The sequence below is a fragment of the Pan troglodytes genome, chromosome 13, assembly GCF_028858775.2.
Source record: "Pan troglodytes isolate AG18354 chromosome 13, NHGRI_mPanTro3-v2.0_pri, whole genome shotgun sequence".
Taxonomy (NCBI): Eukaryota; Metazoa; Chordata; class Mammalia; order Primates; family Hominidae; genus Pan; species Pan troglodytes.
The window spans coordinates 111,906,909-111,931,487 of record NC_072411.2 but is presented as its reverse complement, the minus strand read 5'-3'; the positions used below and the strand labels follow the sequence as shown (position 1 = coordinate 111,931,487).

At 34.1% G+C, this 24,579-nt stretch overlaps 1 protein-coding gene across 50 annotated transcripts in view; it reads right to left on the bottom strand.

Annotated features, from left to right (window-relative positions):
• The window catches only part of MAP2 (microtubule associated protein 2), a 310,061-nt gene that overhangs the window by 43,172 nt on the left and 242,310 nt on the right, over nucleotides 1-24,579 (bottom strand). For 22 of the 50 annotated variants that reach the window (XM_054679286.2, XM_054679288.2, XM_054679292.2 and 19 more), the window contains 2 exons: nucleotides 12,226-12,339; nucleotides 10,123-10,200 (listed from right to left, as the gene is read on the bottom strand). In XM_054679286.2, coding sequence (XP_054535261.1) covers nucleotides 10,123-10,200; nucleotides 12,226-12,339 — 192 coding nt within the window. Of the gene's footprint in view, nucleotides 1-138; nucleotides 385-10,122; nucleotides 10,201-12,225; nucleotides 12,340-24,579 lie in introns of all 50 variants that reach the window. The other 28 variants (XM_024355043.3, XM_054679276.2, XM_054679277.2 and 25 more) reach the window with 5 other exon arrangements.

Here is a 24,579-nt window from a genome sequence, read left to right as displayed (position 1 = left end):
TTAAGCCTACAACAGTGGACTTGTTATCATAAGACCCAGCGATGAAATAGCGAAATAGCGTTGGAAAGGCATCAGGTTGGTAAGCCACTGGAGAGATCATTTGCAACAAAACACATGCAAATCCTGAGAAAGACACACCTTCCCCAGCAGAGGAAGGGGTTTTTACTTCTGGAGACACCTCCTTGACCTCTTTTACACTTGTCTCATGTGGGGCCCCTGCTGGGGCACTCTCTTCGGGAACTATTTGGGCCTCCGCACTAGACTCCATTTGGCCCTTACTGAGGCCCTTGGGTTGGTCTGAGGACTTAGCAGCCCCACACTCTTTCTCAGGAAGAGCAGCAGGTTTCTCTTCCTCAGCCATCCGACTCTCTAGCGTTTCTTCTTCTTAGGGATGAAAAAGATGTTGACATCATGACCACAGAACAATACATGAAACGACAGAAATATTGCTAAAGGAACACTTTCAGCTCCATTAGAATGACCTCATGAAGACCTCAGCTGTTTTTTTATTTTACCATTGGGATGAACAAATTAATATTCTAATGCAACATACATTAGGTACTGGTTGGAAAACTATGATGTATAATCTGCTAATAGTGATGACTTTTAAAGTCTCATTAAAAGGCAATTTATTTTGAAGTTTGAGAGCTGAAAGGGTTGTATTGATTGATTACCCTTATTGGAAACGGCAGTAAGTTGCACGCATGTGGAAAGCTTGCTGGAAATAAGAGATGGTGCTGCCGGATAACAGATGGTTGTGAAAAGATGGATGTACTGATGTACTGAAAAAAAAAAAGCCTTTAAATTTGTTAGACATGTGCTGTTTTCGCCAATGCAGGAAGCCCCTACGTAAGAATTCCCGGCTGCTTTATTTAAAATGTGCAAATTTTGCTAAAGAAATCTTTGGGAATAAAAAAAGCCTTGCCTCAAAAGAATATCCAACCAACTACCTTAACAGCTTTATCACAAAGTCCACCAAATTTACTTAAAATATAATTTATTTAGCATTTCCAAGGTAAAGGACTACCTAAGTCAAGTTATGTTAGCTTCATTGCATTGTATGATGTTAGAGAAAATGAACATTTTCAAAAAGTAAGTAAAATAAAATGTGTTAAAAACAAGGTCAAGGTTAAATTTAAATCTGTTTACAAAAGTCTACCTCTGGGACACAACTATTATCATATTGTTAAACTCCCTGACATATCAGTAATGTAGTTCATGTATAATTCTCTTTGACACTAAAGAAAAAATATGCACATTAGTAATAAAGTCTTATTTCTGTAATTCAAAACAAAATCACCAAGGAAAGATAATTGAGTGGCAATCAAACGGCCAAAATAACCAACCCCCAAACCATGTATATCACATAAAAAAGTTAACATTTAAGATGTAAAGATAAACTTTTCAAGTTCATGAGTTATTGCACTAATTTGTTTCTCATTTACACTTGAAATGTCAGTAAAAATAAGTAAATTCCATTTGGTCACTTAAGGAATTAGAGAGAAATATATGAGCTGTTTTATAGTTTTGTAAATGGAAGATTCTTACAAAATTCTTATGAAATAATTGTGCATTGTTTAAACGGCCCTGAGGGAAAGACTACAGATAAAAAGAAAAGGAATTTTCTTTTATTTTGTTTTTTAGAAATATTAATATCCTCAGAGAGAAACAGAGAGAGAGAAAAAAATCTATGTTATCTATCTCTTCACATTTACCACTCATTTTTAGTTTTGTAATTTAATTATGGCATTTTAAGTAGCATTTTAAAAATTTAAATTCTAACTTGTTATTTTAAGAAAATTTTTACAATGCCATAGATTTTGATTACAGTTAAAAGAATTTTAATATAACTGCATTATAATGTTACCTTTTTGGATAAAGTCTAATCAAGTTAATTTACATGTTTTCAAATCCATGTAGCTTTTTAGCTTTTCATTTTCTCATTTAGTATAAATCATATTTATTTCCACTACAATTGTTCCTAATTTAAAAACTCACATATTTTAGAAATTTAGTTTAGAAGAACTTAGTTTCACTTAACAGGGGTTATATTTCTTTATCAGAGAACCTGAGCTATTGGTGTTCTGTTTTCAAAAGGGTCCTTGAAGACGTTTATTATGATGACTGTAGTTGGTGAGCTGTAAGCTTATTCCTTATTGCTTTAGAACTATCTGCTTTCATATTAAATATTGTCCCTTTTGGAAATAAACTCTTCGCCTAAGCAAAAATATATTTAGCTGCACCTTTTTTTTCTTTACCAAAACTACCTAGTTAGAATGAGACACATTGCAGCCCATCACCTACTTATTTTATCCTCACGATACCCAATTATACTCTTGAGTCTCCCAGCTTTATAAGGCTATAATGACAAAGGCGTTGAATCATTTCCTTCATTTTAGTCCAGCTCTACTGATGTGAGCCAAGATTTAGTCACCTGGGGAAGCCTCTGTAGTTTCTGTAGATGATTACATGATACAGGGAAATAAATTGTTTCCATAACATTTATTCTGCTCTAAACAGATTCTTCATTCTTTCTCTTTTAAAGATCTATCATATTAATATAGCACTGAAAAGAAAGCTAATGCTATTTAAAGATGCTATTTAATAGTAATATTATGTGTCTAAGGAGGAAAAAAATTATATTCAGAGTCATCTTCTTTGGTTTGGGTAAAGAATATGTTCTTCCCCAGCTGATTATTGGCAAGGAGCAGAAAGAAGTCATACTTTAATGGAATTTTTTTTTGCTTCTCTCTCTCTCTCTCTCTCTCTCTTTTTCTTCCTTCTCAGAAGCAATGATACAGAAAAAGGAAGTGCTCACATGCCTCCAGTAAGGCTTCTTTTATATAAATTGTTAAGGCATTTGGATAGATTCAACTTATATAGGAACTTCACTTTCATGCAGAGAAAACAGGCTCCTGCCCCTCCCACCCTGTATTAAGGCACACTTAACATGATGCAGGTGGTCAAAGCTGCAGGCCGGGGAGGAGGAGCAAAAGGGGACCATGCTTGGTTCACCTTTCTCCTGGCCTAAGTGGGCCTCTGCACTCTGCGCTGTGACACTGGGGAGCACACTAGAGGTGGTCCGTTCTGAGCTGAACAAAGGATGCTCATAGTACTCCTCATCGGAATTGTAAGGGTCATCATCAGGCACAGACACTGAGATGGAGGGGGCTAGAAGTCTACGCCTCTCCCCGCTGGTGGCAGGTTCATGGTTGGGGAACCTGTGTAGAGGACCCACTTGATCCTCAGCCCCTTCATCTACAAACAGACACACAGGAAGAAACTGCAGGGAGAACTGGACAACACAGACACAAGATCAGACAGACGAGACAAACACCTACACAAGGACAGGAAGGGCCACAGAAGCAGCACAGCAGGATGAAGGGAAATTAGCAAGATCAAGCTGATGGAGGATGGGAGACAGTGAATGTTTCATGCCTCAGTAACTGCTGAATTCCACCTATCCCTTAAGCAAGTTTGCCATTGATCTAAGTGAACCAAAAGCATTGACAGCCCTGCGGCAAAATAAAAATCATCTATACATTCCTCTCAAACAAGTCAGAATAACCAAGGAACGTTGGAATAGAAACAAAGCATTACAAAACAAATGCATTCTTTGGAGGAAATTATTTCATGAAGGTTAACTCTACTCATGCTTATATCAATATGTTTATAAGTTAAAAAAGAAGAAAGTTATTAGGATTTAATGCCTGTAAGATTATGAAGAAAACAGTCCTGTTTAAAACATAGCCTTAATTATCTAGGATGCACAAGTAGTGTTTTGATTAATTTAATTCTAGTTAATAACTTTAACCAGAAAGTCATTTTTAATTTCAATCCTGTTAAGAAAAATCTACAATGCATTATACCTCTTTCCTGCCTTAATAAGAAATGCGCAGTCAGCATAGCTCTTTCTTTGGATGCTAAGGCTAATGTAGTACCTAGAGGCATCATTTTAAACCAGGTTCTGATTTGCAGGACACTGAAAGTATACTGTTTTAAGAAAGCCTCTAATATTATAAACTTGTTTTCTTATGTTTTGTTTTCCTTCTGAAAGCTTAGCAGAGATACAATTAGCTAAAAATTTCTGCAGAGTCGGCTGCAGATTCATCAAGACTTTATTCCATGTAGTTTCATTTGTACCACTGGCTCTTGGCTGTTTTTCATGTTTCAAACCTCTTATTGCATATTTCTTATTGAAATGCTAAAGTAACTACTCTCATTTCTGTTCTTTCCTGTATCTTGCCTAGGAAATTTGCATTATTTAAACATATCTCCTTAAATATACAACTGTAGATCAGTCTGCTTAGCATTTGGATTCTCGTATAACTCAGTGAGCACTTGGCTTCTGATGTGGTGCAGACATTACATCTCAGGCCTATGTGGTGGTTGCTAAATTTGCTAATCACTATTTGTTTACTTATATTGAGATATCAATTTAAAATTTCATGACTCTCAATAATAAGAACAAAATCTATAGTATCTATCTGTACAGTTTTTATTTATATCAGATTTTAAGAAGACAAAATTATAGCATTAATTTGCAAATATACTGTATTTTTAGGACAGTAACTTATTTTTGGCAACCAAGTGCTGACAACTAGAAATAAGTCTGAAATCATGAGGATACTAAAATAACATTTTGTAGAGAGAATACATTTAATCTTTCAAGCACATTATTTACTGATTGTTCCATGGAAGATGTTTCTGGATGGATGCTCAGAACTTTCTCAGCCACAATGCTTTTTATATCATGGGATAGCAGAAGCCTAAAATAACATTTGATATTCTTAGTTCAACTCGGCACGATTTCGCAGCTGAGCAGATAATTGTCCAAGATCTGGCCTACAACACTGACTGAATCATAGCCCTGGCTTGTCACATGTCCTAGCCATTCATATTTCTCTCAGTGGATCTCTGGGGCTGTAAATTCCCCATGTATGCAAGTTACTTCTAAAACTCCTGATATGTTCAGTAGGGTACTTTCATGATCAATAAATGAAAATGGGATATGCTCCTCTCTGCTTTTCAACATTTATTTTCTGGGAGGTACAGCAGACTATAGTATAAAACTAAAGAATTTCAAGCTGAGAGTAAAGGCAATACTCATTGGATGTTTTAACCTTTTGCAGATTCTGGCCTCCTCTTTCTTGTTGTCATTGTTCTTTGTGAAAGTGCCAAAATTTAAAAACAGTCCAGAGCCTTGCTTCAGATCTATAGCATTTAAAAAAATGGTAAATTGTATTTTCTATTCTGAAAACTTTCACTCTAATCAGGAAACAACAAAAAGAACAACACAAATTTTGAAAGCTCTAGTGGAAAAAGTAGCTTCTTTTTAGTATTCATCTGGCCTGGGACCAAGGCAACTTCAAAAAGAGTGTCTGGCAAAGTCCAATCTTCTCTTGGTACTGTAAGCTGTCTGTACTCCAAGTCTCTTTTTAAGACCTATCAGCCTAAAGAAGCTCTAGAGATATGCCAGGGAAGCTATGCTGTATGGGGACCAGGGAGGGCTAAGCCAAACAGGGCACTTGATTTTAATGATAATGACAGAAGACATTAGATTCTCATTTCTTGTGGTGTTGTGTATGGCAGGTGCATCTGGATCACTCCCAATGGAGATGGAAGACATAATAATTTTAAATAAATAAATAATAAATGGAATATTTATTTGTAAGATTTTTTTTCTTAAAGGAAATTAGTATAGTAGCTTGTAACAAATAACTCTCATTTGAAGATAATTTACTTCCATAGTCTCACAGTAAGAACCTTGATAAGAAACAGCTTTAGGGATGTAGTGCAACCGTGATTGCAGAATTTAGATTTGGATTTGCATTCTGGATAAGCCACTTCTTCAGACATAAACCATAACATTTTGGGCAAAGGAGTGGAAATGAATATTATCTATCTCTGTGGGTTGCTGGGAGGATTAAATGAGAAGATATCTGTGAAAATGCCAAGCACAATGTCTGACTCCATACATCTTAGCATCTGTGTCTTCAGTGTACTCAGACAAGTTGTCAGGTACCTCTGTTCTTTCCCCTCATTTAGCACATCAAAGTTGGAGTTGAGAGATATATTAAAAATTAAATTTATTTCACAACAGTTAGTTTGCTGTTTGAGGTCAGGATTGAATGCATGCATCCTTTTACTAGAAGTGGGCATGCTTCTGGGGACTCTGCTTTTGCCACAGAATATTCTATTTCATTTAATCATGTGTTATGCTAAAAACAGGGTAACCTTATACACCTTGGACTTTTGCATAGTTTTCTGCATAATTATAATCTTCAAAAATAAAGCTTACCTGGTTTCAATGGAGGAATAAAGTTTCCCTAGTTTGCTTTCATTGAAACTTTTTCTTTTAAATAAAGCATTTGAAAATTTACACTGGGCTAATGCAAGGTTTGCCATGTAAAACCCAGCCTTAGTATACCAGCCTCCTTTGGAGACTGCATCTTGTGGAATGTTAGTGATTCGGTACTTTTTGCTTGTTGTGGCATCACAGCATATGGTTGATGGCTGCTGGCCGCACTTACATTGTTCTCCACCATTTCCAAGCCCTTTCCATTCTGCCAGCTTTTGACTGAGGACTTCTCAGTCTGCTGACTGTTACTGCTGCCCCAGAATGACATAAAGAGAAAACTACTTTCAGATGAGCGATGATTAGGTCACCACATCCATGACACAGGAAAACACCACCCTAGAATTCTGGAGCAAACCTAAAAGGGCAGAAAGAATCCTGGTTCTGTGTTCAGATTATTCCATTCCTTCACAGCCTTCCAAATTCTAATAGCTCAGTCCAAATGACAACTATTATGATTAGGCCAAAAAGAAAAAGGAGGTTAATTTGAAAACATCATAATCAGTACAGTTTTGGTTTACTGTACCGTAGATCCTTTTCTAAGTGTGCAGCTTGTTTCCTTTTTTTTTCATCAAAATCCCTTGTAAATGTTTTCTAGAATAAGCACATATCCTGGGAATTACTAATATTACATTAATTATAATAAATATTCATAAATTATAGTAATTAACATCTTAAATTATTTTTAGTGGAAGCTTTCATGCTTCCCCTTTGGGAAAGAACAGCTTTAAAAAGTTTGATAATTAACAAAAAGAAAATGTATCCTCAAAATCGCTGAATTAATCTAACAAAAGAGCTTTCTTCCATTTGTATAAAAGGATCAGACTGCAGCAGTCACTATACCCTCAGATTAAAGTTGCTTTGAGGGTATCAAGGAGGGTAAATAATCCCCTAGATAAGGCAAAAAAATCCACCTGCTCTGCTATAAGCAATATATTGATGGAATTTGGGCTGAGTATTTACAAACTACTTGGTTTGAAAAATTGAACAGTTCAATCCTGTCTTGTGACTTGTCACTAATTTATTTTCTGACAAAACTAAACTTAAAAAATACTTATATATTACTTAAGTGTGGCTTAACATAAAAGAGAAACAGTAGTTTGTCTAGACCACAAATCTTTTACATATTTAAGGTGAGAATATTATCTGGTCTTTATAGAGATAGAGTTTATAAAATATATACATCTGTTTTTCTTAAAACTCAAAAAATGGTTATACTTTTAAAATCAAATAATCAGAACTTCAGATAGTTCAATACTTAAAAAGTTAAAACTACAAGTTCGGCTTGAAAATAACTTTGAATTACTTTCAGTAAGAGGTTAGTTGGTATTTTCCTTGAATATCTTGAAACAGCTTGAAGAAAGTAATTCCAAAATATTAGGGAACTCTGGAAAGTTGACACCTAAGTTACCAAAATGTGAAGGTGATTCTACATTTTATTTATTTATGTTTTCATTATATCCATCATATTACCCTACAGGAAGCAGGCTGGGTGAATTCCCAGATGGATGGGAGGACTCTGCTTCTTCCCTTTCTGTTCCAAATCCCATATAGAGTAAGAAGATTAAATGACTTGACCTCAAGCCGACTTTTGGAGTAAACCTACTCTGTCAACATCATATCCCTCTCTGGGTTAAGAGGATTCTCTGATGCTTGAAAAGCTTTAAGTAGGAGCTTAGAAACATTTTCCATGGCCTGAAGGAGGTACAAGGGTCATGTCAGGCTTCCCGCTGCATTCAGAATGAAATCTAGGCCACTGACCCCAGCTGACCACTGCTTACTCTCACACTCCACTGCTCTACTCTTTCTCACTACCCATCAGCCACGGACCCCCTTCAGTTCCTGGGTCACTTCATCTTCTTGGGCACCTGAGCGCCCTTGTGCTTTTTTCTATCTTTGTTTGGCCAACACTTCCTCCTCATGCTTCTGGTCTCAGCTACTTAGCCATCCCCTCACCACCCAATAAAATCAGGTTTCTCTTGTAATATTTTAAAGCTCCCTATTCTTTTCCTCTTCAATGCTAATCCAATTTGAAATCATTGGTAAGCTTATTTATTGGATTTCTGTTCTCCACTAGATAGTGTACTATTTATTTATTTATTTTGAGATGGAGTCTCGCTATGTCACCAGGCTACAGTGTAATGGCGCCATCTTGGCTCGCTGCAACCTCCGCCTTCTGGGTTCAAGTGATTCTTCTGCCTCAGCCTCCCGAGTAGCTGGGATTATAGGCGTACGCCACCATGCCTGGCTAATTTTTGTATTTTTAGTAGAGACGGGGTTTCACCATGTTGGCCAGGCTGATCTTGAACTCCTGACCTCAAGTGATCTGCCCGCCTCGGCCTCCCAAAGTGCTGGGATTGCCAGCTATAGTGTACTCTTTAAAAGCAGGGATCATGTCTGTTTTGTTCACTAGTATATACTCAGAATTTGAAGAGTACCTGGAAGACTGTAGGGCTCAATAAATATGTGCCCAGTGAATGGATAAACATAAGGTCAAAAGGAACTTTTCAAACCTATAAATTAAAAGATTAAATCACATTAACTAATAATCAGTGGCTGCTATGCACTGATTATTATCCCCAAAGTTTCTTTTATTCCTCAGAAAAATTTAGTTTGTTTATTATTTCAGGCAGTAAATTGGAAAAAAAAAGCCTCAATTTAAGAAAGAAAAACCATGCTAAAATAAATTTAGGTTTATAAATCTGTGACAAAATAAAATTATATTAGAGGTGATAATATATGGTTCACTAATTCAAATTTTTGTATTTACGAAATCAAAGAATATTTTAAATGAACCTAATTACAAATGATAAAAAGATAAGCCTTTTAAAATAAATGTTCTTCAGTCTTTAACACAGTAAAAAGGAAAAATAAATGAATAAATGAATAAAATAAACACTTTTAAAATTCTGGTTTTAATACATGAAAACTAAGTAATGTTGAAACAACAATGGAGCCCTAGTTCTTCTCTGCCTTTTCCTGTGACTCTCAAACAATAAACAAAGGTTAACTGGTCTAAGTCGGAGAACCAGTAATGGTTTCCTTTTAAGTAGTGCCTTTCATCTCAGATTCTGAATGAAAATTCTTCAAAGGCATCTTTCTGTTTTATCAATGAGAATTGAAAAGCTAACATGACACTCCATGTTGAGTAAGTTCATAAAAAGATCCATGGACAATAACAGGTCTCAACAGGAAAGAGTCATGAGCTCAGCTTCCAGTTCAATGCTCTCAATATCAGATTCATTCATTAACTTCTTCATTTATTCATTAATATTTATTAAATTTGCTATGAGTCAGGCCCTGGGGAAGGTCTTGGCAATATAACAGTGAGCAAAACAGAGATACTTCCTGACACTTTCATAAGGAAGTATTGATTTCATTGATAAATCTGATCCCTACTATTATGGAGATTACATTTATATTTATTTTAATTTTTGTTCAGTCACTTACAAGGTAGAATTGTATCTTCCCTGTTAAAGCATTCTAAAGTGAATGGGTTCTCTACAGTTATTTTAGCAACTGAACACAAAATTCTTTTCCTTAATCAAGCAGATTTTTTTTATTTACCAAATTCCTCTACTTTTGCTTTTATAAAAATAAGTGATTATTTATTTAAAGTCTTTGTTTCTTCTTCATTATTTGAAACAGATAGCTCCAAAGCTTGGTCACATACTAACCAATACCAAAGTCCAGAGCTTATTGATTGAAGTTTATTGTTCACACTTTAATGGAAGACAAACCCTGAAAAGTCCAATAGGCCTTACCTTCCTCCACTGTGACAGTCTGTTCTGAGGCAGGTGATGGGGGTGGAGAAGGAGGCAGATTAGCTGTTTCTTCAGCTGCTAAAGATCAAACAATAGAAAAATGAGATGCAATAATTAATCCTTTTAGGCTGGTAGATGTGTAGGAAGTTCTGCCATTTGTAAAAAGACCTCTCTATAAAATTCAGAAAAAGATTCAATAGTAAGCCGCATTTGGTTTATTTATAGGCCCATTACCTGATTCATGCATTTTTGAAAACCTAAAAAATAAGACAAGCATTCGATATTTTCAAAAAAAATGATTTTATCATCTCTAGAAAAACAGATTAGAGATGCCTGCTAAAATTCCATCATTAATCTCATTAATGTGTCTACCTGTTCAATTAATAAAATATTTCATTTTGGCCCTAATTTACCATATGAAAACACACACAGGCAGGCAGGTGTTTTTAGTCTGGATTCAGCTACTGACTGAAAAACTATTAGAATTCTCTATTGCTCAACTGCTCAATCTGGAAACATGTGTTATCTTGATCACTAATAGTTATTTTAGGGAACATATTTTTTAAACAACCTTTTGTTCACTGAGTCTAATTTCAAAACCCATCTTCTGTATGTATTCTCAGAAATGGAAAAATAAGCTTTCATAGCCTGAGTGAACTTTCAGACAAAAACCATGTGCTCAGTAAACTTCTGGTCTTAGCAATCAATACACATGAAAAAGAACCAGAGAAAAAGGTTCTAAAAGATGTAATTCATTTACAGTTAATGTTAAGTTTTATTTTTCAAGACACTTACATGATTTGTGATCCCCCTCATATGACAGTAAGAAATTTCAAAAGGAAATATTTCTCATTTAAGGCCAGTGGTTAAATCTATTTTAAATATTAGGGGAATTTCAGCTTCCTAAAGTAGTTATTAGAGGCAGCTTTGGGATGACAGGTGACTTTTTTAGTTCCTTACCCTATGGGCTTCTGCATGGCGTATTTTAAGATTTCAAGTTTTAAAAAATTGAGTTTTCTTTTCTTTCAAGGAATAAAAGTGAACAATAAACTGAAGGTTAATGTTTTAGATTAGATAATTCTCTATGTGTTTTAAGAGAAAAATAGTCCTTAATAATTAAAAAAACCCACAGTACTGAAAATACTGAGTGTATTCTAAATTATTATTCTGGGAGGGCAGATTATTTTTATTACTTACTTTTTAATAGACAGTTAAAGGAATACTGATCAAAAAATCAAATATCATGGATATATTAGACTGTAAGAGAGGGAAATGGATATGTACTATTTTTAGGCCTTTAAAACCATACCTTTCTATGACTCACGTGTATATACCTGTGAAATAAATATATATATTGAATTTAAGAGAGTCTCCTTTCCTGTATCTCTTTGTGTATATACATCCGTCTCTCTATCTATCTGCCTATCTATCTATCTATCTATCTATCTATCTATCTATCTATCTATGAGTAGGGGCAGCAAGGCTTTGGCTGAGAGTGTTATCTTTGGCAAGCGTGCGTTAAATGACTTGCTTGGCATGGAGGGCATTTGTCTTGTTACTAAGGGAGAGAGCAGCACTCTCTCAGCGCCCTTAGATGAACCAAGTGAAGTTCAGTACTTCATATAAGATACAAAGTCACTCACGATTATAACAAAGCTCTGGCTATAGGTTTTGTGTAGTCATTTCAGGAAGACCCAAACAAGGCTACAGTATAATCATTCACCAAAACCTGTAAAGGGAAATAATCATCTCTTATGAAAGTTTTAGTATATTATCCTTATGGGTGGAGGTCATGAAATAATGCATTGGCTTTATTTTAATAATAACTATTTCTAGTGGTCTGGAAAATGAAAAAATTAAGGGCCACTTAGGGAAAAGTCTAACTGTAAGCTCACCACCCTAACGAAAGACTATGCAAACACTACAACAAACCAGTGGAAAAAGATGAAAATAGGTCCTAGTGCATACCCAGTCAAGGTGTCTGATGAATGTTACATGTAAGGATGAAGTACAAGATATGGCCTATCTTTTGAACATGAAGACTTTATCCTGTGATCAGGGTGCAACAGACACAGTCCCTGACCTGAGAATCTTCTTATTTACCTAAAGGCAGAGCTGCAGTCTGGTCTTTATGTTGAGCTTCTTTCTCTTGTTCACCTTTCAGGACTGCTACAGCCTCAGCAGTGACTACTTGAACTATCCTTGCAGACACCTCCTCTGTAATAAACAGTAACAAAATAAAATATAACGATGAGAAGTCTGAGAAAGCAAAGAGGAAAAGTAACCAAACAGTATAGTGGATTATAATTTCATTTTCTTCCCCCTAAAAAGTACAACATAATTTTTTAATTGCAGAGAAAACATAAACACATATATACAAAAAAGAAGAAGAAAAGAAGTTGGTATTCTAGGAGCTAAGCTAAGCAAGCAAAATGAGCACAGAACTGAGAAAAAATACTTACATAGTATTTGAACATTTTTTTGGCTTCAACAACAGAAATTTATTTTCAACTCTGAAGTCTATGACATCTCTGTTATAGAATGAGTGTTTGTATCCCCTGCCCCCAAAGTCATATGTTGAAGTCCTAACCTCCAATGTGAAGGTAATTGGTACTTTATTTTGTAAAAGCTGTTTACAAAAATAGAAACAATTTAATTTCTTTATACCTAGTAAAACAAATTCAAGGATAGAAGAGAGGATTCATTTTGAATTTAACTTAAATTTGTTTTATAGTTTTCTTATACTATTCTAAAAATATAATTTATATAAGCTTGTGTGCTTGATTTGCAGAAATACCATTATTTAAAATCTGAAAATCTATTTATGGTTAAATAGCATTATCCAGGATCAGTGAAAATAAGATAAATTATAAGGAATCTGGAAAGATGAAGTTTTAATGAAATACATGGCAATGATATGTCAGATGGTCTCTTTCTAAAGAACTAGTATTTTTCTAGAGAGTTGATATTTTAAAGATCTTTAAAGCCATATGACATCAAATCATCTTAGTTTCATTTTTTTTTTAAAGGAGGGCTCAAAATTAAAATGATTGGTCTGTGAGATACCAAATAACTAGTTTTTAGCATTCCTGACTATTATAATATTCTTTCTCCTAAGCAGAACAATGGAAGAAATAACAAACACATAATCACAAAACTTTCTAACAGTCGTGAGTGAATGACTAACAGAAATATATCAACTCTTTTAGTGGTATGAATGAAGGAAACATACTCACTCTCAGACCTGCTCAGCTATATGTCTATCTAAAATACATCATTGTAATTCCATTCCTGATTATAGCTGGAAGCTATGCAACAAGTGATGAGCCACAATTGAGCAACATCTATCTATCTGTCTGTCTGTCTGTCTGTCTGTCTGTCTGTCTGTCTATCTATCTATCTATCTAATCTATCATCTATCTACCTACCTATCTGCCTGCCTACCTACCTATATATCTCATAGACCATGTTAGATATTGTGATAGTTTACCTTTAGAAGATGACTATTTTATTTCTAAGAGATAATACTATCTTATTAGCATATTTGTTTTAGTGTCAGAATAGAATTTTTCACAGTTACAGCAGTTAAATAAATAACATTAACAGTCACCAAAGCATTATGAGGAGGATTATCTGCTATGCTACTCAGTGAAGAGGGCAGTAGAGAAGGAAAGGCTGTTTGTTTTCATAAAGCCAGGCTGCTGGGTGGGGTTTCTCTGAACATTCTCTGAAAGGCTGGGCTCCTAAAGTGATGTTTTTTTAAACGGGAAAGAGTACACAAAAAGGGCTACAGAAAATTAAATTAGCTGTAAAGATCATGCTTAGACGTCTAAATTGTTTAATAATGTTACAAAAAGAATTATTTTAGGTTTTGAGAATTGCCGCTTACATATATTAATTTTTAATGCAATTAAAATATTTAAAAATCAGTAGAGTGAGGTAGCTTCTTCTAGCATCCCAGTGATTTATGGAAAAATTGAGTGTAATAAAGAGGTGGAACAATCATGGCAGAAATTGGGATATATATATATATATATATATATGACCTTTGTGTCTTCTGGATCATTCTTGCATCTTTCTATTAGCACGTATGCTAACTGTAGTGTCTTCCTATGGCATTTAGTACATCTCACATGGAATTGTGCTGGTTCACATGGCTTATCTCCCACACTATATAAGGTTTCCCAAGTCAGGGACTCTCTTCTGTCATTGTCACAATTCTAACTTTTAAGTTCAGGGGTACATGTGCAACTTTGTTACAGAGATAAACTTGTGTCATGGGGGCTTGTTGTACAGATTATTTTATCACCCAGGTATTAAGCCTAGTGCCCATTAGTTATTTTTCCTGATCCTCTCCCTCTTCCAATCCTCCACCTTCCAATAGGCCCCAGTGTGTGTTGTTCCCCTTGATGTTGATGTGTCCATGTGTTCTCATCATTTAGCTCCCACTTATAAGTGAGAACATGCAATATTTGGTTTTCTGTTCCTGTGTTAGTTGCTAAGAATAATGGTTCCATCCATGCCCTGGCAAAATACATGATATTGTTCTTTATTATGGCTGCATAGTATTCCACAGTGTATATGTACCACATTTTCTTTATCCAGTCTATCATTGATGGGCATTTAGGTTGATTCTATGTCTTTGCTATTGTGAATAGTATTGCAATGCACAACTCTTGAAGCTTCTCTTATTGAGCTTTACTCAGATTGGATGCTTAACAGAATTTTTTTTGACAGAATAGAAAATTAATATGAAAGGTTTTGTTCATAATATTTACAAACATTCAGAAATAATTCATGCTTGTTACTACATTTAGTAACCTTAAAACCTCAAATTATCCTATTTACTCTATTATTAAGTATTTGATATATATATCAAAACAGTATTTCTTAAATGGGGGTCCTGCATTCTTGTTTAATTACTGATAAATATTTTTAGGGTCTGAGAGTGTTTTATATGTATTCTTTTTTTAGATTGGGAAGATAATCCAAAATAAATAAGTATCCATTGGTTATATGTGCAAATTATAACTGAGCAACTCTACATTATTTCAGTATTTTTCTTTGGGATTGTATTTTAGGATACAGTTTTGATATCCATGGAGAATTATTTAAGTGTTGAGAGCTAATAAAAAAGGAGAGGTGGATTTAATACATAAAGGATGTATTCATACAAGTGTAGCCCAAATAACATTGTGGTACACTGTATAAATAGACTTTGAAAATAATTGAAACAGAGAAAAAAGGAGAATAGAAGTATTACTTGTCTCCAGTTCAGTATAGAAATGTCCAACTTAAACAAAGGCACTGTATCAGCCAGTACTAATCATGAGTGATAATTTAGTTTCAGCAAAGCAGTATCATTTATTGTAGATGGGAAGTAGCAGAGAGTTTGAATTTTACTGGTTTTGTTGTTTCGGAGAAAATGAATTTATAAGTGTGTTTATGTCCCATAATGGAATTAGAACTCATGAACAAGTTAATTTTATTTTTGTATATGTTTAACCAAAAGTTGTTAAAAAAAATAATCCAAGGGAGAATTGGTAAATTTTTTCTTCTTTGAAGTAATTTAAGAGGATTTGAGAAACATTATTTTAGCATAGTCAAACAAAGTTATTGGCTTAACTGACATATTATCTTTAAGATTTTTTAGAGAATAATATTGTTAAACTTTTTCAAATAGGGCATGACACATTTTATAATATAGAGTTCACAGTGAATTTAGGAAAACAGGAGCCTAAGATTGTTCTGGGAATTTCAACTGGTCCAATTAATTTAAAATCTTCCTCTAAGTAAGGGCTGTCATCAGCAGAGACAGAAGCATTCTTAAGGAAGGAAGAGATGGGCTTCTCTCATTGGAAGCCTCACCAGCAGATCTACTGGGTGAGCTTCATCCTTATAGCATGGCTTCTGGGACAGGAGCAAATTCAGTCAGAGTTTGTGTAAAGTTCAGGGCAGATTAATGGTAAATGTTCCAAACAAACTTAGAAGACAAGGAAAGACAGTCAAAAAATCAGACCTATAAAAATATAGATGTAATGATTATGATGTGTATGATTATATATGTAATTTCTTCACTGATTCTACATTTGTCTATTAAATACCTCATCCATCCATCCATCCATCCATCCATCCATCTATCTATATATTTAGGGGATTACTGATTGCTGTTTTTTTACAGCACACATCAGAGGGAATCTCACAGACTTTAATTCAGGAAAATATGGGTACAAATTCCAGCATTGCTACTTTCTAGTTATTTCATACTATGAAATGTATTCAGTCTCATTTTGCTTCGATGCCTTATCCATAAAATGGAAATAATTTTAGTATCTGTCTCAGAGGTTGTTGTGGGGACTCAATTACATAATTATATAACAGGCCTGGCAAATAATTATATAACAGGCCTGGAATACAAATAAAATAAAAACTTCTATATAGTCCTTCACCAGCACATCTTTATTTTCCCCTAGTCATGTATTTTTCTGAGTCTTCTACTTTAATATTTCTACTTTAAAGAAAGAGCAATAGTGATATGCACTAAAGGTCAGCCCAACTAGGCTATTGTTATTATAACCATCTGAAAATATAGTTAATCCAATATCACTGATGTTGATGGCTATGTTAATGGACAAGGGAAGTATTTTTTTTCCAAGGCAAAGATATGAAAGAAGTAAATATTGTCTTTGTTATTTATTTTCTGGCTTCACACCCAGTTTCCTGGATGCATAGGTCCTGGGCTACCTACCATCTGCTCAAGATTCCGTCCAGCAAGTCCCAATTCAGGACTGTCTATTCTAGACAGTGCTCTAAAAGGTATGATAATCCTGTCTAATTCTGAAGACAATTGGTGACATGAAAAATTCTTTTTGAAGTAAGAGATTAGACTACATTTTAATTTTTCATTGCTTACTTTTCCTACCTTCTATTCCTTTTTATACTTTCTATTCTTTTTTTCTTGCTTTTTCTTCCAAACATAGGTGTAAAGTTATAACCAGGACTTAGTTGTTAGAAGATCAAAGATGAATCTAGATTACACATAAATTGGGGAATTATTATTCATTATATGTAATTGAAAGGTAACACTGATCTTCATAGCTGAAAATATTAAACAAACATAAAACTGCTTATTGTAATCTGATATTTTGAAAGGCTCAATTATCTTTCTTTTGAACTTATAAAATGTTCTGGCACTGGACATTTTTTAGTTTATGTTAGAAATTATCTTAGTTAATAAGTGTATACAATATGTTTTTCTATTCTTTCTCTTGTGAATGTTCCATTCTGTCTTTTGTGAATGAATGTCAGGGTTTTGATGTAATTAACCATAGTTTTTGCATTGCAGTAAGACCCTTACATTGGTATTTGAATGTTAATTTGTTATTATTTTATCGGTAGTGTCAATATGATAATGAGACAATTTCTGTAAGTAATAAAAAATATTATAACATGCCTGTAAAGTCACGTCATGGCTATGCATGAGTGACAACTTGGATCTGCTCACAAATCAATTAGAGGGAAAACATTAAAAAGGAACCTTTCTAAATAAAATTCATCTCATAATTTCTAAAAATGCTATTGGTTAAAGGCTGATAAGAATAAAGGATTTAAATATTTAATCCAGGCAACAGAGCAATAGATGATAGCAGATCACCACTATCCAGGTAAACATCTGAAGATAAAAAGTGAAATCTGTCTTGAAAACTTTTCCTGGGAAACAAAGATGGGGTCAGTATTTAGAAAAGAGAATCAAAGCAGTCCTCTGGAAACAAATAATATCTTTTCTTGGTATTAAGGAAATATATTGGTGGAAACACATACAGGAGATTAATATGTATGAGAAACTAATTGAGAAATGCTGTCATCCACCAAAAACTACTTGAAGAAACCCAAACGGTATCATGCTAGGCTACTTACATCTCACCTAACTAATGAATAAACATCACACTGTTATACAACGTTATTAAGCAACCTTGTATAACAAGTTGTTACAGTAGGCACTTTCATTTCTTGTTGATGTTATTTAATACACATATTTACATATTGTCCAGATGGGAAAACTAGCAAAATAATGGATAAAGATATGCTTGTCCCATTTAGACACTGTTATGATTTACATCAGTATTTTATATAAAAGTAGGTTCTAGTGTCAGAAAACCTGGGATCAAATTCCATCTCCATCTCTTACTAGCCAAAAGACCTTGTTAAGTAACAATCTCTCTAACCTTCAGATTCCACATCTGTAAAGTGGGAATAAGAGTAGTATTTATCTTTTGGTGTGTTGTGACAATTAAATAAAATAATATAAATCAAGTGCTTATTTAAATTAGGTACCACTGTTTTAATCACTCTTGATGTTCTGTTATCATGAAATCTATGAACATCATTTGATCGACAAAATGTAGGTAAGATCTGAAAGTTTTTGTCAGACACTGAGATTATTCCGTCATTTTTCCCAATGAGTACCTCCTTGCTTAAATGTTGGGTCACTGCTGGGACCCTAACAGACAATACATCAGGCTCCTGCCACTTATTATTTAAACTAAAAGGAACATAAGGTAAATTTTGCCCTACTGTCATATCATACTACTCAGCATTTACAGCCATCATGACCCTCTGGTTTCTTCCCTAATGCTGATTCATGCTGCACCACTGCCATGCTCTTCTGATCACACTATTTGTCACAACAAAAATTTTAAGACAACCTCAGGCTTTGCTTTTAGCGCATTTTAAAGTTATTGTGTTACATTTATCTATCAATATTGCTTGGTTGATTAAAAATAAGAGCAATGGAGATGAAACTTTTTCAATGATCCTGGAAGTTTCAACTTGTTTCTGAGTGATTCTGAGTGATATGTAACATTGTTGGTGGACCCATAAGTTTGATTTTGAATTCGTACCCTGTGGTTTTTCAGCAGGATCAGCTATGATTACTTGAACGTGCAAAGGTTCACCGATTAGACTGTGAATAAAAAAAATCCAAGCACCTTGGCATATGCTTGAGAACATATTTTTGTTGATTTCTTTCAGGTTGTTAGAGAAAAGTAAGAGACAGTGCCTGTAAATTCAACCATATGGAATATAAAAGCCTGTAAATGTCTTAAGAATCTTTGGTATAATAATGTTGTGTTCAAAGAAAACGACAAATAAGCTTACTGTACGCTTGTGGAAGAAGGAAAACAAAACAATTTTAGACAGAATGCTCCTGTCAAGAAAAGGTTTTTCTCAGTAGGGTACAGAATGGTTTCCTAGGAAACCGATGCTAATTGCTGCTGCTGATGGAAACTAATCAACAAGGAAAGCACTGTGTAGTTTGAAGCACTCTGCTAAACAAAGACCCTAGATGAATTCATAAAAATAGGGAAAGAAGAAAAGTTCTTTGCTTCTACTCCTTGCTCAATTTGGAGAGTAAATGGTTCCTCTGAAACTATTTCCTGTAATCAACTGATGATGAAGGAAATTAAAAGAGCAAATTGTTGGGTTTTTATTTGTTTGTTTCCCTGGCACCTTTGCATTAATTAGAGGCCAGCATTGGCATGTCTCACCCTAGACAAACCTCTGTTAATCTCAGGGGTCACACTGGCCAACATTGCAGCTACAGATCTTTCCCCACCAGCTTTTTTTTTCCAGATATTTCTTCTAAAGATTTAGCGATTAAAACAAGGATCAATTTCGTTTATGGGGAAAAATGCATTTGAGGCGAAGTTAGTTAACGAAGACAAATGCATTTAAGATAAAAGAATTATGATGGCACAAAATTCAGCTCTGATGGGTACTTAAATTTAAGAGAATTTATTTTGCACCTGCTATAGACAATGGAGCTATTCTTAGTCACTAGTGGGGGATAGAAAGATGAGTAAGATATGGTATTCCTACATTTAAGTTGTGTTTAAAGGGGGGCACTCTTGTTCAAGGACATGTTTTATTTTTCTTCTTCAAGATTTACTAGTAGTGGCCACAAATTTTGACTGATCCCGCCACAGTCACTCATATGGTCCTCTTCTGAAACGGATTTACAAATTGGTAGACTAGGATTGTGAGTACAGTGTATAATCATAGGAGAATTTTCCCTCTCTTGCTCTTTTTTTCCTCTACCTCCACGTACATGCTCAAACCCACAATCTTGTTTAGATTATACCTTAATGTACTCAAATGAAGTCTTTAGAGTTTAATAGAACTGGCCTAGCATTTAAATTTGGTCAAGGAGGAAAATGTAGTAAATTAATACTATTATCAGTGAAAGGACACCACAGGTTAAAAACACTACATTATGGAGTCAAAGGTAATTAGAAAAGCACAGATCAGAGATAGTACCTACTGGAAAATTTTGCTTCTAATTTTTAGTTCCCAGCTGAAAGTAGGGAAACAGAAAACACATTTAAGCAGAAGAAATATGGTAAGCCAATATTGTTACAATTTAGCTTTATATTTATCATGTTCTAGTTAAAGTGTTCTGCTGGTGGTGGTTTTGGGGGTGTCCAATGGAGTAATGTATTGCATGTTTATGTTGTTTGTAGCCCCTATATTACATATTTACTAATTAACTAAGGTTGTAATATTTTATCAATCTTAACTTGAGAAAGAGAAATTTCTAGAGAGGTTTGCTCCCCTGAAATTTTCAAATAGTTTTAACACCAATAAATTGAATCCAATCATTAAGGCACTGAGGGAATTGACAGTACTTTTGGAACTTTGAAATGTTCTGTTTTGCATCTCGTCAAAACTGTTACAATTGTACTACTCTTTGTAGATGTGGGGAAATTGGATTATATTCTCTTCATTAAGTCTTAAAATACATCACATTGCTAAAGGAATGTAGCATGATACATTTTAAATATTAGTGGGAAAATAAAATATCAATAAAACAAAGAGACCTTGAATAAATCCACCCCCAGAAAGAGTAACTGTGAGATAAACAAAATATAAAATATAGTGGGTTTGTGGAAAAGCAATTGTGTGTGTGTGTGTGTGTGTGTGTGTGTGTGTATGCACATGTTAGGACTCATGCACATAGAGGTCTGTCCATGCTTTTAAAGTCTCATCTGTACATGGATACCTCACAGGTCTTGGGCACAAGGAGCAAGGCTAGGGTTTCTTATGGAGAAATCAATGCTTCTATAGCTGCAAAACATAGGAATGCCAATGCTGGCCTGAGACAGGATATGATGGAAAAAAAATTCTACATTCTAAAAGGATGTCATTGGAATAAACTTTTGAAATTAAGTTCTCTATATACCAAGAATAGTCTTTACTAGTTACCTCTGTAAACACAGATCTTTCTTCTAGGAGAAACTATATTTGTTACAATAAAATGGTAAAGATCATCAGCTTAGCTAACTTTTGTTTGATCCTTCTCTCTCATCCCCAACATAACTTAGAAATCTTTGGAAGCCTTGTGACCTAGATGCATATGGAATTTAGGAACCATGTGATGGGAAAAATCACTTCGTTCAAAATGCATCAGAAGGTACACTCAATGTTCACATGGAAAACCCAACATGACTTCTGCGTAATCAGATTTCACTTAAACCTCCTTCCCGTCCTATAACGTTTCTAAGAATTCGCAAATAGCAGCAATCATCAACCTTATCTGCTTTCTTCTTAGCAAGTTTCTCATTAACTATTAATGTTGTAAATAAGTGACTGTTCATTTTCTATACCTGCATATTTTATATCATTATAGCTACAAAAGTATTGTCCGCAAAGATTCTCTTTACACCAGCACCTGAAACGACTTGGCGGACTTTAAAAGTCAATATTAAATAGACGTGGTAGTTCTTTGTAATTTTCAAATCATAACTGAATATATAATCAGATAATCATGTTTCAGTAATCTTATGGGGGGAGGTACAGTGAAATCAATTACACTATGAACTTCTGAAAACTGAAATACCTACTTAAGAAAAAGCAAAAGAAAGTAAAGTAAATTTGAACCATCCTACTATTCTTTCTTTAATAATGCTGTAAAATAAAAGCTCAGCCACAACCCAAGAGAAGGGGAGCACCTTCACTGGAAAAATTCTAAATATGTAAAATTGATGATAGTTAAAATACTTTTTGCCAGACCTGTAAGTAGCAAAATCAACAGACTTTGCAAATCTTCTTTTTACAGCAAGAAGTGTAAGGTCAATGTAATATTTGTATTTCGATGCCATTATGATAGTAAAAAGCAAAGACTTTAATAGAATTTTAAAATTTCTTCATGTCAAAAATATTCTAGAATAAAGATGATTTCTTTTAGACTCTGTATTGATAAATGCACCCCATGGAAAATATTATTAAATACATTTTTCAATTTTATTTCTTCATTATGTAAGACAAATAAAAAACAAATAATTTCAAATGCACCTTGAGAAATTTGCAAATAGCATACAAATCTTTAGAAAATATCTCTGGGACGTTTGTTGAAATAAAATTTTAGATTGATGATTTTGCTTCAATGTTGTTTATTCATGTCAATTTCTATAGCTGCATCTCTCCACTGTATTGCTTCTCATTGATACCAAGCACACCTCTAGAAATACCTTCAAAGCATGAATTCCATCTCTATTATACCTATACTTGCCAAAGAACTCACTCTTTACTTGAAGACGATGAAATTTTATATCAGAATAGAAATGATATCTAGAAGCATAAAACTGTAACTTGTTATTGTAATAGCTCTGGTTGTCCTATTGTAGGAGCCCAGCAGAAAGAGAAAGGTAGATAAAATTTGATGGAGTGGTAGTTGAGAAAAATGTAAGAACAGGATGCTATCTAGGTAGGTAGCCTGATATAGGGCAAGGAAATTAAGCTTTGTAATGGGATTTATGGCGGGATTTTAGGCATATGAGCATATGACTGCTGACTTGAAGAAAATGAAGAGAAGGGATTGGGGAAGCAGATAGAAAAGTGCTGAAGTCATGTTTCATTTACTTTCTAATTCTGCATACGGCCGGTCCTAGGTAGGCAGATATTACTATACCCATACAACATACTTGGTCTACAAAGACAGAGCTTCATTTGGAATGAGAATCACAATCTTATGGAATAGATATTTGGGGCTTGTTGAGGATATGGAAAATCAGATTTCATTAAAAGGCCCTGAAATTTTCAGGAAAATATTACAATGAAAATTCAATTTACTATGATAATATATGAAAAATATATTATTTTCTTCCCAACATATAAGGAAAATTTCTAAATCAGGACTTGTACCTTTGTTTTTCAAAATGAAATTACAATTTCAGTATTTCATGTACAGGAGCCCTGATCATGAAGCAGTTGACCAATTCTTGGTTCTAAGAATATGCCTAAAAATAGCTTGGTTTCTCAGATTCCTTTCCTTTCCCTTTGCTAGTTTATCAGTCATTTTTCACCCAACTTTTACAGAGACCACCCCCTCCAAAAATATTTTATGTGAGTTTGTAGTTTGGGTTTGTTTTCTTTAAAAAAAACTGTAAAAGTAAAAACTCTCATGAAACCAGAGAACTTTGTTGTTTTTGCTCTTTTTCTTGGACAGTTCTGAAATGCACACATGAAACAAAGAGGCAGGAATGACATGATCTGAAAACAACTAGAAGGTGATCAAAAGCTATAGGAAGAGAAGTATGGTTTTAATACAATCATTATGTTAATTAAAGTGTCTTACTGAAATTTTATAGCATAAAATACAAGAAATACCTCAACATTTTAAATAGAGTTTAGAGTGTCCAAAATACTCTTTAAAAAGCAAATATCGTATTTTCATTTTCCCACAGAACTGGTAAAGAAAACCACTTTCTATTTACATACTGTAGTTTTTCCACATTCAGTTGTATCAAAGAACACAGGCAAAAGTTGAAACTTGCCATTATTCAAGCCTCAGGAGATTCAAGCATTTCTAGTTAGAATTGAAGAAATGCTCGATATTATAAAATTTACTTTAAAAATAAGTGTAATTTGGGGGAGTTTTTTTCTTCACATCAAAAAAAAATTAAATTCAAACTTATCTAGTAATTCCATCATAAGATGATAAATTTTTTTTCTTCACATAAAAAAAATTAAATTCAAACTTATCTAATAATTCCATCATAAGATGATAAATTGTCAGCTAGAGTAATTTAAGTTCACCCTTAAAGAGTGAAATCCAACTAGAAAGGAAACCTGTGTCACCAAAATAGCCAATTCCTTGAGCAGTATTTTTGATGTTGTATTAGGATCATATGAGCAAGTTAAATGTGGTCTGCAGAGCATTTCATAACACATTTTTCTTCAGGATGGCAGATGAGAGAAGGGAACTACTGTTATTCCGACTGAATGAACTTCCTTTCTCGTTATCCTCTTGTTATTCCTCTACTGTTATTCCTCTACTGTTATTCTCCACTGTTATCCCAACTGAATGAACTTCCTCTCTTAAAATGTGACTTTTGTTAAGTGGCTACTTAACAAAACTACTTAAAGTGAGTTTGATTGCATCAAACTCAATCATTTGCTTCT